Source organism: Bidens hawaiensis, unplaced genomic scaffold (genome assembly GCF_021521415.1).
Source record: "Bidens hawaiensis isolate Kalapana, Puna unplaced genomic scaffold, B.hawaiensis_p1.1 tig00011228_1, whole genome shotgun sequence".
Classification (NCBI taxonomy): Eukaryota; Viridiplantae; Streptophyta; class Magnoliopsida; order Asterales; family Asteraceae; genus Bidens; species Bidens hawaiensis.
The window spans coordinates 751,732-765,410 of record NW_027491873.1 but is presented as its reverse complement, the minus strand read 5'-3'; the positions used below and the strand labels follow the sequence as shown (position 1 = coordinate 765,410).

The following is a 13,679-nucleotide window of genomic DNA, read 5'->3' as shown; positions in this document are numbered from 1 at the left end:
GTGGGAAGGGATCTCAAGGTTCAAACTTCAGGACCACTACCTCCAAACCCACTTGTACCCGCACCATCAGTTGGCTGTGGCGGTTCAAGGAAAGTCTTGAGAATGGTTAGCCCATCATCAGCAGCAGCAATCTCGTTCACCTTCTCCACCACCGGATGCGGGAAGGCAGCATACAGGTTCACTGCTTGGTCATAAGCAGCTTCAGTATCCACATCATATAGAGGGAAGTTGGAAGGCGGGATGCCCTTCTCAACAAACCCTAGACCAAGCAGGAAGCCAGCCTTTTCCCCATCCTCATGAGAAGCGTTGAGAGCTGCGCTCATGGCATCGTCATAAGATGTATTCGTGAAGACTCGATGCACAACCTACAACAAGAAAAAATACAAGTATCAAAACCTTTTCTAAGCACAAAGAAAAGCGTAAAGATATTATGAAGCTACGCATACATGCGACAACGCTTCTCGTAGAAGCCATTCCTTGGTAATCAGAGCTTCTTGGAGGACAGCCTGAGCTAGGTCACGGGCGCGTTCGGCTTCATTCTTGTTAAGGTTGGCAAGCAACACTTCCTTAGCAGCAGCCTCTTCAACGCCCTTCAGCTTACGCTCAGTATGGTCAAGCATACCCCTCTGATCCAAGATTTCTTGAAGCTTCTTGGCGTCTTCCATTGCCAAAGCATCATGAGCCTGCTGAAGCCTCTCTAGTTTGGCTTTAAGCTCCTCATTTTCTGCGCGCAGAGGTTCAGCAACGGCTTCAGCCTTGGTGGCCCTCTCGGTCGCGTTCCGCGCAGTTTCCTTAGCCAACCGAAGCTGTTCGTTAACAGCTTGGGTAGCCTTGGAACGGGCCTCGAGCCGGGCCTGCACTTCAACCTCGAGGGCCTTGAAGGCCTTTTCCTTCTCCGCAGCAATTGCGGAAAGTCTCCTGTTCTCCTCCCGGATAGCCCGCGCCTGAGCCACTTCTTGGATACGCGCAGCCTTTAACTTGTCGTTTTCACGACAAAGCAACTCGACGCGCGGCTGCATCCGGGCAAGAAGAATCCGAAGCTCATTTGTCAGCCTACCCTCCTGGTAGCTAGACATGGCTTCCCCCAACGTGCCACTTGGGGCCGCGTGACGCGCCCACTCGACGCAGTCCACAGCCGTCCGAAGGGTTATTCCCCGGCGGATGTTCCACCGTGGAACATACACCTCATTCGAATCCGACACTGCAAAAACAAAAAGCAGTTAGGAAAAGATGATAAAAATATAAAAAGGCCAAAATAACCCTACGCACCTGTAGGGTCGACAACAGGCCGATAGCCGCCAAACCCATCACCCGAACCTAACGGATAACCATCCAAGAGGTCAGGCAGATGGGAAGGAGGCAGAGATTGGCTAGAAGCCCTAAACATACCTGCTGAACCGGCCGGGGACGAGGTAGTCGCCGGTGCCGGAGGCACGGTTGAAGCCGCAGCGGTAGAAACCATCGGTGGTGAACTCACTGGAGGTGAACTCACAACCGTGGCCGCCGCTGCGGAGGAGCCCGCAGAAAGAATCACCGTCGGCTCAGTGAAGGATTCCGTGAAGATCGCACTGACAGCCGGAGGGGATGATGTTACAGTTGGAACAGTTGCCTCAACAGGATGAGCAACTGAACCAATACTGCAAACAGGCGTAGTCGCCTGGGTCATCGCCTCGGGTAGGTTGACCAAACCTATCGTCATGGGTCCAGAACTGCTCCTCCCTGCATCACTTTGGAATGCAGTAGCATCCACGCCTGCATGAAGACAAGGTATTAAAGACAATGGCGGAAAGAATTGCGGGTAAGATTAATTTACACTTACGAGTTCTCTTGAGCTTGAAGGTCCTGACAGGCGGGGACGAACCCGATGGAGCCGGCCTCTTCACGCCGGTCACCGTCGTCGCACTGGGCTGCCCGGAGGTGATAGCTGTCTCAACCTCCGGAACAGTGGTCTTACCACCACCAGGGTTCCCCGCCGCCTCCTCGCTCTCGGTCTCCGAGTCAGACCGGTTGCCCTGATCGGCGGAGGCAACCTTCGCCTTGCCTTTCCCGCCAGCAGCCTTCTTCTTCCTCGCGAAGAAAGGACCATCTACGGATTCCTCATCAGAAGATGACAAAATTAGAGGAATTCCAGCAGAGGTTTGAGCATTGAGTGGGCGATGGTTAAATAATCCCTTACCTGGTCGCGTGGCGCTTAGAATCTCGTGGCCTGGCGGGTAGACCTCCACGAACCTATCCGCCGTTTGCTCAAGGATGGGCAACTCGTTCTCGTCTAGAGCACGAGTACCCAGCCGAGCGGGACCACCGCTCTCACGCGGTTGCAGAAGCGACTGCAAATTGTTCCCCTCTGAAAATAAACAGAAAAACAGTTAGAAGAAAAACCCTAAATCAGCAAAAAGATATGAAGCATACCGTAAGGGATAGAGTTCAAACCGTATTCGAGGACGATGGGAATCTGTGGCGCCTCTGCCCCAGCATCCTTCCATACCCGGCTCATCCCAAGCATCACCATCCCAGACTCCGCAAAGCGGTAAACCGGAGTCTGGATCTGGGAGATCTTGGCGAACCATTCCGCCTCTTGGTAATTGGAGGCGTGAAGGCTAGGGAGCGCCCTCCCGTTCTTGAATGTCATCGCAATAGGGACGACACGGGCAGAGATATAGAAGAACTCCCACTTCCAAGACCGAAGACTGCGCTCGGTAGCACAGATCTTCAAACCCTTGATCCGGGTGACCAAGGTGTACCAGCCTTGGATGCACCTCCAGGAGTAGAAGGTCATCAGGCGGTCGACATGGGGCTCCACACCCAGAATGAGGCACACCCATTCAAAATGGCGGATCTTGGCGATCGCCATTGGATGTACCTCCGTCAGGTGCACACCGTGTCTCTCCAGAACACGGTATACAAACTTCGTCAATGGGAACCTGAGATTCCCATAGATGAAGAATGCAGCATACACCCTATTTTGCCCTTGGGGACATCGTACACCGTCTGGTGAGGCTCAGGAAACTCAGGCTCGAAAGGCTCGAGCATGAACTTCCTGACGATGTACTGATACTGGTCGACGGTAAGAGCACACTGGCACTCGCCAGCAGTACTCTTATCGTCCTTATCAGAAGTGGACGTCGGGTTCTCGGAATACACGTCCGACTCTTCAGCAGTAACTTCAAGATCATGAGTAGAAGACATGTTTTGGAGGATGGAAAGAAGAACGATTTCAGGAGAATGCTCGACGGAAAAGTTAGAGTATTCGCCGGAAATCTCTTAGAAGTGAAACTGTGAGTTGAGATGCATCCTCTCCTCCCTTTATATACTCATCGCAATGAATGCGATGAATTTAATGCAGAAGAGAGAGGAAAACGCAGGTGCAATGAAACTATGACACGTGGAAAAAACAAGCTGACAACAGCTGTCGACAGGACGTGCGCCGTAAACTTCGAGGCCACGCGACCAAAAACTCGTGCCCACGCGCCTAAAAGAGCGTCTGGAATGACCATATACTGTCACGTCGCTATAACTTCCTGCACGTCCTGAAACTGTCAGAAGAAACTGTCGGACGACGCAACCGTCCCTTCAACAGTTTGGACTGTTCTTATCCTTTCACCAACTCTTCGAATTTCAAAAAGATTCAAAAGTAAGCGGGACTATACCCCCTTACCTTGGCAACCAAGTAACTATAAGACAGGTGCGGGTACAATGTCAAGGCAAATCCCTTCACATACTTAGCACCTGCAGGGAATTGAAGCCAAGAATACCTCGGCAACCAAGTAACTATAAGACGGGTGCGGGTACAGTGTCAAGGCAAAACCCTTCACATACTTAGCACCTGCAGGGAATTGACGCCAGGAATACCTTGGAAGTAAAGTAACTATAAGACGAGTGCGGGTACAGTGTCAAGGCAAAACCCTTCACATACTTAGCACCTGCAGGGAATTGACGCCAGGAATACCTTGGAAGTAAAGTAACTATAAGACGAGTGCGAGTACAGTGTCAAGGCAAAACCCTTCACATACTTAGCACTCCGCAGGGAATTGAAACCAAGAAGGATCTTCTGGGCCATGCTTGCGGAAACGGAAATAACATCCCCGCATAGCGGGAACGTTGAGAACTAGATTGTTTGAAGCTCCAAGATGGAATTGGTTGTTTAACATAATTGATCACTATGTTTAAAACTACCAAAACCTCATGGAGAATCTACACAAGTGGAACTCAACGCTCCTGACTTGCGAGGAGGTTACAGACCTACCCGCATCATACCCAAAGATCAAGCAGAAAAGTCGGGAATTTCTGCACGTGACATTAGGACTTCCGCGGGAAGAATCCCCATGGAAAACCTTAAAACTAAACCCTTTTCAAAACCCCTTGCTTAAGTCCAAAAGTTCACCTCACTTATTAACAATTCATGAGAAGAACATTGGACTGGGGGGACTTGAAGAGGTAGGTCCCAGCAGAGCCCAGTTGGACCCGCAAGACTCACCTTCAACAGGGACGTCTGCGCGGTTGGACCCGCAAGACTCACCTTAAACAGGGACGTCTGCGCAGTTGGACCCGCAAGACTCCTCGAAGAGGGACGTCTGCGCAGTTGAACTCGCAAGACCTTAGAGGGACGTCTGCGCAAAGACCAACTGAATCCGCAGGACCAACCATGCTCAGAGACGTGACGTCCTTACGCGCAGTACGCAAGCTGTTCCAGCAGGAAAAGCCTCCCAATGGTCGACGTACTCCGCCTGTTCCCGCAGCTGCGGATACTAGCCATCAGGGAAGGCTACCAGCGCAGCAAGACTACACGCACAAGGCACTAACTCTTAAATAATTCAGTAATGTCACCTGAAGAAGGAATGAGCAAGCCGGGAATACTCCCGCCCAAAGCCGGGAACTCTCCCGCCCAAATGAGCCAGTCTGTACGCTACTGGAGGACCTTTTGTACTATACCTGCCAAGGTATGGACAAAAGATCTGACCAAAGCTGCGACAGCTCACTGACAACAGTACGACGAGCAGCACGCTCTACTACTTAATGTCACTATCAGCCGCTGCCTACTCACCAACCCCTGTCGGGGCACGTCCATAGCCTGCAGTTGGTGGAAAAGGAATAGTACACAGCCAGCCTGGTCACTATCAGCCGCTGCCTACCCACCAACCATCAGCATGGCACGTGCGTAGCCCACAGTTGGTAGAACATGAATACTATTCAGCTGGCTGTACCTGCTTGGAAACCTACCTTCGGCTATAAATACTCCAACACCTTGGAACGGTATCATATCTTAATATCATATATTCTTTCTAGCTATTTCTCTTAATATACACTTATATTTAAGAGCAATCTAGTCTGATTCTCACGCCGGAGGGTGGTCACAAGGAGGTACCCCCCCCCCCCTTCTCAGTGACGAGCTCACGGTGTCTGTTTTGCAGGTCATCAGAACAACCATCTTTGCCGGAACTAACCCTCGTGGGAAACATATTTAACCCCCAGATTATCCGTAATCTGCCCGGGGTCGATTAGTGTTTATTCAATATGGTATGGTGTGTCCACTGGGATGATGGATGACAACGGGATCCACGAAACATTCTAGTAAATCTATACTGTCCTCCTTTACGATATCTGTCTCTCCTTCGTTTTCATAAAAAATATTGTACTAAATTTTTATAAGTTTGGTGATCATTCGATATGTTAAGTAAACGGGTCGAACTAAACCATAATTTACTTATATTTATGTATCCTTAGTTAAGTTTGGGATTAAGAGTTGAGAATACCAATAAAATGTAGAGATGGAGTAGTGATGGGAGTCGAGAAGGAAGCAGATGCAAGTTTTGGAATCCCAACTATCTTCGAACCACCAAATTTAGCCCCAGATGCTATTATTAGAAACTTCACCTTTGGAACCTTCGTTAGGGCCACCCCTTGTCTTTAAATCCCTGGTATTGCTGACGCCAACATCGCCCCCTTGATTTTTTTATTTGTGTTCATGCAACAATAAGTTAAAACATCTATCAATACTTATATTATATAAAAAAACGAGCAAGTGTAGGAAGAATCCACTATGAACACATATATTTTAGGGGAAAGCCATATGCTTGATCAATTACAAGTGGTCTAAGATGCACCACCATGATCACCCTCACTTTTCATGCAATTTCAGCCAACCAGCCGCCTTAGATGTGTCATTGTAATTTAGATACCTTGTTGTAACTGATCTACAGCTAAAAAACAACTCATTTTCTTATGAAAATTCCTACAAATTGTAAGTCCAATAAAACCAAAAAAAAACTAGTCGTGATTTTGCTACAATATTGTAAAAAAGTAGCAAAAATACGATTTTTCATTGAAAATTGTTGCTAACTCGCCAATAAAAAATATATATTTGTCAATTATGTTTATTATTTTCATTGGAAAACATTATAAATAAAATTATTTTTGTTATATGTAGTATTATACTTTTCTTGGTAAATTGTAGCAAATTAGAAAAATTAATTATATAAGTTGTAGGAACTTCGTGAGAACATAATTTTGGAACAACATTTTAGAAAAAGTTGTTGAAAAAATGATAGAAATTCTTTTGCAATGTGTTTTTCTCACACAACTTTTTGTAAAAAAATTATTGAAAGATAGGTTTTCCAACCGTTGTAACTTCGTATTATTTATTGTATTCTCGTCATCACAATTTTTTAATCATTAAAATAATGAAGTCTTAACACAAAAAAAATGATATTTTTAAACAACCAAATAAATACTGTATACTAATGGATCGAATCATCAAATTCACACTTAAACCACCTTACCATCTCACCAAAATTCTGATTTCTAAAACGCCCATAGCAACACAATAAGAAGAATATAATTAACAACCTCCAGAAATATGAGAACTAACCTGGGAAAAACCAAGAACACCATCAAAAGGTCCATGAGTCAGCATAAACTCTTGAATTTTTTCTAGACATTCTTCGAAGTTGTAGAACTCTTTATATTCCTACAACAATATATATATTTAACAAATGATATTTTATATACAACCAGCGACATAATTTTTCTTTTTAACGGTCGATTTTATTAGAAACCGACAAAAAACTTGACTAGCAAGATACTAGACAAGAACACCATCAAACCAAGAACACCATCAAAAGGTCCATGAGTCAGCATAAACTCTTGAATTTTTTCTAGACATTCTTCGAAGTTGTAGAACTCTTTATATTCCTACAACAATATATATATTTAACAAATGATATTTTATATACAACCAGCGACATAATTTTTCTTTTTAACGGTCGATTTTATTAGAAACCGACAAAAAACTTGACTAGCAAGATACTAGACAAGAACAATCACACCAGCGATATATATTATATATCTAACAAGACTTAATGATTATATCAAAAGAAAGTAAAAAGAGAAAAAAATTATGAAGACCTGATCAGATTGGAACCATTCGTAAAAAGGAGGTTCATAGATGCCATCAACTCCGGACTTGCCTTGAGCCAGGTACGGACCATCCATGAAAACCATGTCCAGTTTCTGCAACAGTGGTTGGGGCCATCTTTCTACTTCATTTTGAAGTATCGCACCGCTTGTTCTGAACCCATGAAGACACAAAATTTTGAGTTTCTTGATTTGCTGCTCATTAATCTCCATTGCTAATTTTTATCCAAAAACTTATTGTATCGTAATCAGAGTTGAATTATAATCAAATTTAAAATGTGTGAAGCAGCTTATTTCTATACGGCAGTCGGCACGTATAAAATAATGACACATACACCGACGTTTTGACAGATGAACAAATAAAGACTTTCTTTATTTGTATTTACGTAACTAAAATATTAACTAGAGGGAAGTATATTATAAATCAGATTTGGTGCTTTGGATAAACAAGTGTTTAATTTAGTTACTTTTATAAACAAAAAGTTAAGACGAACCGGTTCTAAAGTCACTTGTCGTAGTTCGTTTGAGCCGTTCCTACTGTTCGACACTTTTTTGAACTATGTTGCCTCTATGTATGTATGTGTGTATAAATATAACAAAATAATACGCATGAACCAAGTTCGGATGTTGAATCGAATCGAATCAGAAATACCAAATTTGTGTTCGATACGAAATTCAATTAATGAATTCAAATATTGAAAAACCGAAATCGAATATAGAATTTGAATTCCATTTGAATCCTTGATTTTGTCCCATTCTCGGTTTATATTCAGACATTAGGAAACACCCATATATCTCAAACTACGTGACTCTGATACCAACTTCTAATACCCTATGGTTGGGTTTACACATGCAACATAGTTCTTAAATTTAACAACCATCGTAAACTACATCGGATTATAGGTATATACAAAAACTTTGTCCATCAATGGATCAATGATCCTCCGCTATGACCTACACTTCAGTTGACGTGCACACTAAAAGTTAGTGCCTCTAAGTGAGTTTTTTTAATTATAATTTCTCACTATCCATATAAAAGATATACATTCAACTATAATACAAAAATAAAAGTTAAACCTTAGAACATCAAACTAGAAAAGGGAAAACCTCACAAAATTCAGGGGACCTAGCTTTCATAACTTAAAATGAATTTAACATAAAACATGTCTTTCAACTATCGCACTTTCCTTTTCAAGTTATCGTTATTCACACAAGGCAAGACAATTATGAAAATTATGAAGTCTAAGTTTGCAACTATCGAAAATATTAGGTTTGATCATCATCAGTCCAACTATCAACTTGTTGTGCACCTGTGGCAAACCACAAAGGCACTACTCTGTCACTATGGATATGTAGGTTACTGCCCATCTTAGACTCTTCTCGGAGGAAGCTATGTAGTGTCTGTCTGTCTGATATCATATTTGGATTATCCCTGAAAGGAGCCATGTAATGTTCACTATCAAATTCATCCCCAAAGAACAAACTTTGACACTATACTATCATTATGAAAATTGTTACCCTTTTTATTCTATTTCAAATTATCGTTTTATATTGTTTATTTATGCTATCAAAATTTATTCTTACTTTAAAACACATCTCATTATCACGTACTTTATCAAATATACACACCACCCTAAAAGCATGTAGAAGAGGGTTTCTAAAACTCACATGTTAGTATAACTAAGCACACTATGTTATTATTGTACTACTCTCAAATTTGTGCAAAGTTCACAGTCAAATTACTATTTGTGAATATTATGCCATTCTGCACATTATTTCAAGTCGTCACACATTTTGCGCATATTATAAGACTCTTGCGCATACCCAAAGTACATGTCGAGTATAAGTGCGACTAACTAGCATGCGAATACAAATAGGGCGGATTCTATACTATAGGCATGAGCAAATACTACTGAAGCGAGTGCTATAATATATGAATACTTTAGTGTTAGATTACATTACTGTGCGAGTACTTTCTATGCACATACTCATGGTCTGCGAATACTTACCTACTTCTTTTGAAAACCCTAATCTCGACTTTAATGGCGGTTGCAATGATGGAATCCTGAAAACAAATCAAGTTTGGGACTTTATGAATCCACGAGGTTCGATTTACACGTTGTGAAGTCCTATGCAAAACTTTTAAAAGAAACTTGATATATTTCTTGAAAATGCACCTTAAACTGATCAACTTCACAATCGCGATTTGGAGATTTTGGGGCCGCTTCTAATGATTTCCACCTATAAATCTTCCTTACATATATTCCAAAACTTTACACTCGAATCCAACTCGAAATCAAGCACCCTAGCTCTACCTTCTATCTCTCTCTAAACTTGAAAAATAAGCTTGCACATGACAATGTAATGGTGGGTGCTCCTTTTTTATTATCATTAACTCTTGGGGAATATACCATTTGAGTTCTCAAATTTCATTTAACCCTCAAAACTTATTTTTATCATCAACATGCCAAATGACCGGAATAGTCATTTTGACCAACTCTCCAATAATATTTATTTGTGTCAAAGAATAACCAAAATAGTCACGTAAACCATCACCGCTGACGGAACTAATAATAATTCCATGAGATTCTTCTGCGGCTGTCGGATCCATCATCAGTTTTGTCTTTGGCGGATAAAAATTTGTCGGATCCATTATCAGTTCCATCAGCGGTGAAGGTTTAGGTAGCTACTTTGGGTATTAGTTGCATGACTATTTTGTTCATTTTTCCCAAAATAAATAATCAATAGTTATTCAAAAATTTCATTAAAGTTGTTACAAATCTCATCATTTACTATTCAGCCCAAAAAAAGTTGGTAATATAGTATTTCATATGAGAACAGAACAAAATATAATGATATAGGTTTGCCTAAAGTGATACAATCAACATCAAAATCTTATTTATCATAGCACATTTTAGACCCCCTTAGCTTAGCTATGAAGTTCTAATAAAAGATATAACAAATTCATTATTTAATAATTATATGGATACAAAATATCTACAATTATTTGAAGCGAGGCGAGAATTACAAACCAATAAATATTTTTATTTTGGGGGACTGAAGACGTTCTAGTATAATCTTTGTCAGAGGCATTAAGCCAGATCTTGAATTTTGGCAATGAAGTTACAGAAGATCTCCATGCTTTTATCATCTGTGCCATAGCCAATAACTTGAGTTACTAATGAAAGCTTATTGCTACAAAAACAAATTAATTAAATTCCATATAAACTCCGAATCGTTTTATCTCGGTAGACATTAAAACATAGAAACATTGTGACAGTGATAGAAAGACAACTTAGATTTGAATAAATCCCACTGATTATTAGCAAGTGAGTAACAATAATTATTAATTACACAAATACCACACATGGCCATCGAATTACTTTAAAATTTCTCTCTAAAAGAGGTATCCAAGGCTTAGTTTCAAACTATAAAACCGTTCAACCCAGTCAAAATCTAAAATTGAATCCAGTTATACTTATTAAACATACCTAGCCTTGGTATGGTATGTCCTTTGGGATGATGGACGACAACAGGGTCCACGAACGATTCTCGTAAAGCCATGCTCTCCTCCTTCATGAAATCTGTCTCTCCTGTACGTGTTTTCATCAAAAATGTACACTTCAGTTAATTGAGGATATTATTAATCTAGACTCGAGAAAAACTCGAAGGTGTCAAGTTTCGACCTATTTACTTAAAATGAGTCAGTTATGGATGTGACATGTTTTTCAAATACGTAAGCAGGTTTTTCAGACCTCGCTAACTATGGAATATGTTAAGATGATAGTGATACTAAATACAATGTTGTTGAAACTAGATCAGACTGATACATTTAGTCGGTTCAATTATAAAATCATTGATTAAATACAACATCCAATAACGACATGATATACTATACATATCAATAAGGTGTAGAGATGGTGTAGTGATGGGAGTTGAAAAGGAAGCAGATGCAAGTTTAGGGATCCCAAACTTTGAACCACCAAATTTAGCCCCGGATATTATTATTACAAACTTCACCTTTGGAACCTTTGTTAGGGCCACTCCTTCTCTTTGCGTCCCATGTATTGATGCAGTTAATATTGCCCCCTTGTTTTTTTATTTCACACGCCAATAAAACAAACATCTATAATATATATAATGCATGAGTGAAGGACCTCTTAAATTTTAAGAGGTACAATCACTATTGCTTAAAGTATAATCACTATTGCAATCAATTTTGAAAATCTAAGGGTAGTATAGTCTTTACATACTATGATCATCTACAGTTAACAATTTACTTTCAAGCATACTTACATTTATGGTCCTTAAACTTAAGGGTAAGTTTTGTTAATTTATTAAATAGTTACATGATAACCCCCTTATTCTAAACCAACAACCCCATGGAGTTTTAACGACCATAACTCTTTTACATGTTAATACTTTTTTAAAAAAAATTACACCATAAAAACGAACATTTTATTCTCTTTAATTTGAGTATGATATTGCTATACTTTTTAAAAATTTAAAAATGCAATTAGGGCCGCAACGGGTCTGGTGGGCTTGGGTCATGTTTCAGACCGAGTTACCCGTTCACCGACGAATGGTTACACATCCGACGCCGCATTACATGCATACTATAGTCAGGCTACGTGCGTACTATAGTGAGATCACTGCTTATGCGTTCGGTGTTGTGTTTGAGCGTGTACTCGCCGTATCGCGCGGGCACCAAGCTAGTTTATCAATACGTGTATGCAAATTGGACTTTAGTAATCAAAACTAGAATTCATTGATCGATAATAATCTATACTAGTAATTTGCTTAATCACTCTCATAAAATGTTAACTCCATCTAGACCTGATGAATTGACTTAATTACGTGCTTTTACCATATTAGAATATTGTAAATTGTATCAGGCGTGAATAAAAGTTATGGACATGTTAAGTAGCGTGGGCTTATTTTCACCAACCAAATTGTCTGTCATTAATATTGATTATTATCGATCAAGCATTTAATCCAATTTATCAATACTTATATATTATATAAAAAAACAATAATAACACAAAAAATGAAACAACTTTTAGAAACCTGGGAAAAACCAAGAACACCATGAAAAGGTCCATGAGTAAGCATAAACTCTTGAATTTTTTCTAGACATTCTTCAAAGTTATAGTACTCCTTAAATTCCTACGCCAATATATATTATATCAATCAATGATATTAATTATTTCTAAATAATGGAAATAAAAGTAAAAGTATAACGAAAGAAAACTAGCTAGAAAGACCTGGTCAGACTGGAACCATTCGTAAAACGGAGGTTCAAAGATTCCATCAACATCGGATTCGCCTCGAGCCAGGTACGGACCATCCATGTAAACCAGGTCCAGCTTCTGCAACAATGGTTGGGGCCATCTTTCTACTAGTTTTTGAAGTATCACACCACTTGTTCTGAACCCATGAAGACACAAAACTTTGAGTTTCTTGTTGTTCTCCATTGCTAAATTAGATGTGAAAGCTAAAGATTCATGTATCGTATTCAGAATTGTATCATAATGACGCTATAATGAATCAAGTTGCAATTCATGGGTCCAGCTATTAAAGTTTAAGCATTGAAGACACGTTTTTTCCCCTTCTTTTTAGTGAAGGTAGGTGGGCTAGGGAACGTACATAAATAAGATGTTACGAAACCAGATTCGTCATTGATTCGATAGCACTACACAAAATTTTAAATTTTAAAATATATATATTGCTTGGCTGGTTATATTTAATAGAATTGGTCTTTTAGGAGAACAAAAGTATATAATAGAATAAGAGAAATTTTTACCAATGGAGTGATGATCCATTGCTAAAGGCAAGGCCTTTGATCACTTGGGTTTAAGAGAGGAAGGTCTTGGATTCGAGTTTCACAAACTAGGACTAAAATAAATTTGTCGTTCATAAAACAGGTAGAGAAATTTTTTAGAGGAGAGTTGGTTTAGCCACCTAAAACGCAACATCGATAGGGCAATAGGTGTAACCTAGTGTTAAAAACAATATCCAATCAAGTAACCCAATAACTGATCCAATTGTTACGTAGTCCAATAAAGAAGCCCAAGGAGGAGCTTCCGCCATTTGCTAGCATTGTGGTTTGGAATTGATTCTTAATCGATAGCCCGTTTTTCTTTGGACCTTGTCAATATATGAGAAACCATCTGAAGATTAAAAGAAGTTTAGTTACAAGAAGACTTCAAATGATAAGTGCTATAGATGTGATGATCCAAACCACTTTATGGGTGATTGTTCCAAGCCAC

At 40.4% G+C, this 13,679-nt stretch overlaps 1 protein-coding gene and 1 pseudogene across 2 annotated transcripts; both read right to left on the bottom strand.

Moving 5' to 3' along the window:
• Positions 1-5,506: 5,506 nt before the first annotated feature.
• LOC143537573 (uncharacterized) lies at positions 5,507-7,685 on the bottom strand (annotated as a pseudogene). The gene is made up of 5 exons (XR_013136080.1): positions 7,402-7,685; positions 7,057-7,188; positions 6,866-6,964; positions 5,751-5,940; positions 5,507-5,607 (listed from the first exon to the last, which is right to left on the bottom strand). The product of XR_013136080.1 is annotated as an uncharacterized LOC143537573 (transcript).
• Positions 7,686-10,293: 2,608 nt separating this feature from the next.
• On the bottom strand, positions 10,294-13,043 carry LOC143537542 (uncharacterized). The gene is made up of 5 exons (XM_077031285.1): positions 12,675-13,043; positions 12,478-12,576; positions 11,314-11,499; positions 10,902-11,004; positions 10,294-10,561 (listed from the first exon to the last, which is right to left on the bottom strand). The coding sequence occupies exons 1-5, from the start codon at positions 12,882-12,884 to the stop codon at positions 10,503-10,505; spliced, it is 657 nt and encodes a 218-aa protein (XP_076887400.1). The 5' UTR covers positions 12,885-13,043; the 3' UTR covers positions 10,294-10,502.
• Between the last annotated feature and the right edge of the window lie 636 nt (positions 13,044-13,679).

Coding starts and splice junctions, on each gene's coding strand:
- LOC143537542 (XM_077031285.1), bottom strand. CDS start 12,884: ATGGAGAACAACAAGAAACTCAAAGTTTTGTGTCTTCATGGGTTCAGA. Junction 12,577..12,674: donor AATGGTTCCAGTCTGACCAG/GTCTTTCTAGCT, acceptor ATATTGGCGTAG/GAATTTAAGGAGTACTATAA. Junction 11,500..12,477: donor GTGTTCTTGGTTTTTCCCAG/GTTTCTAAAAGT, acceptor TAAAAAAACAAG/GGGGCAATATTAACTGCATC.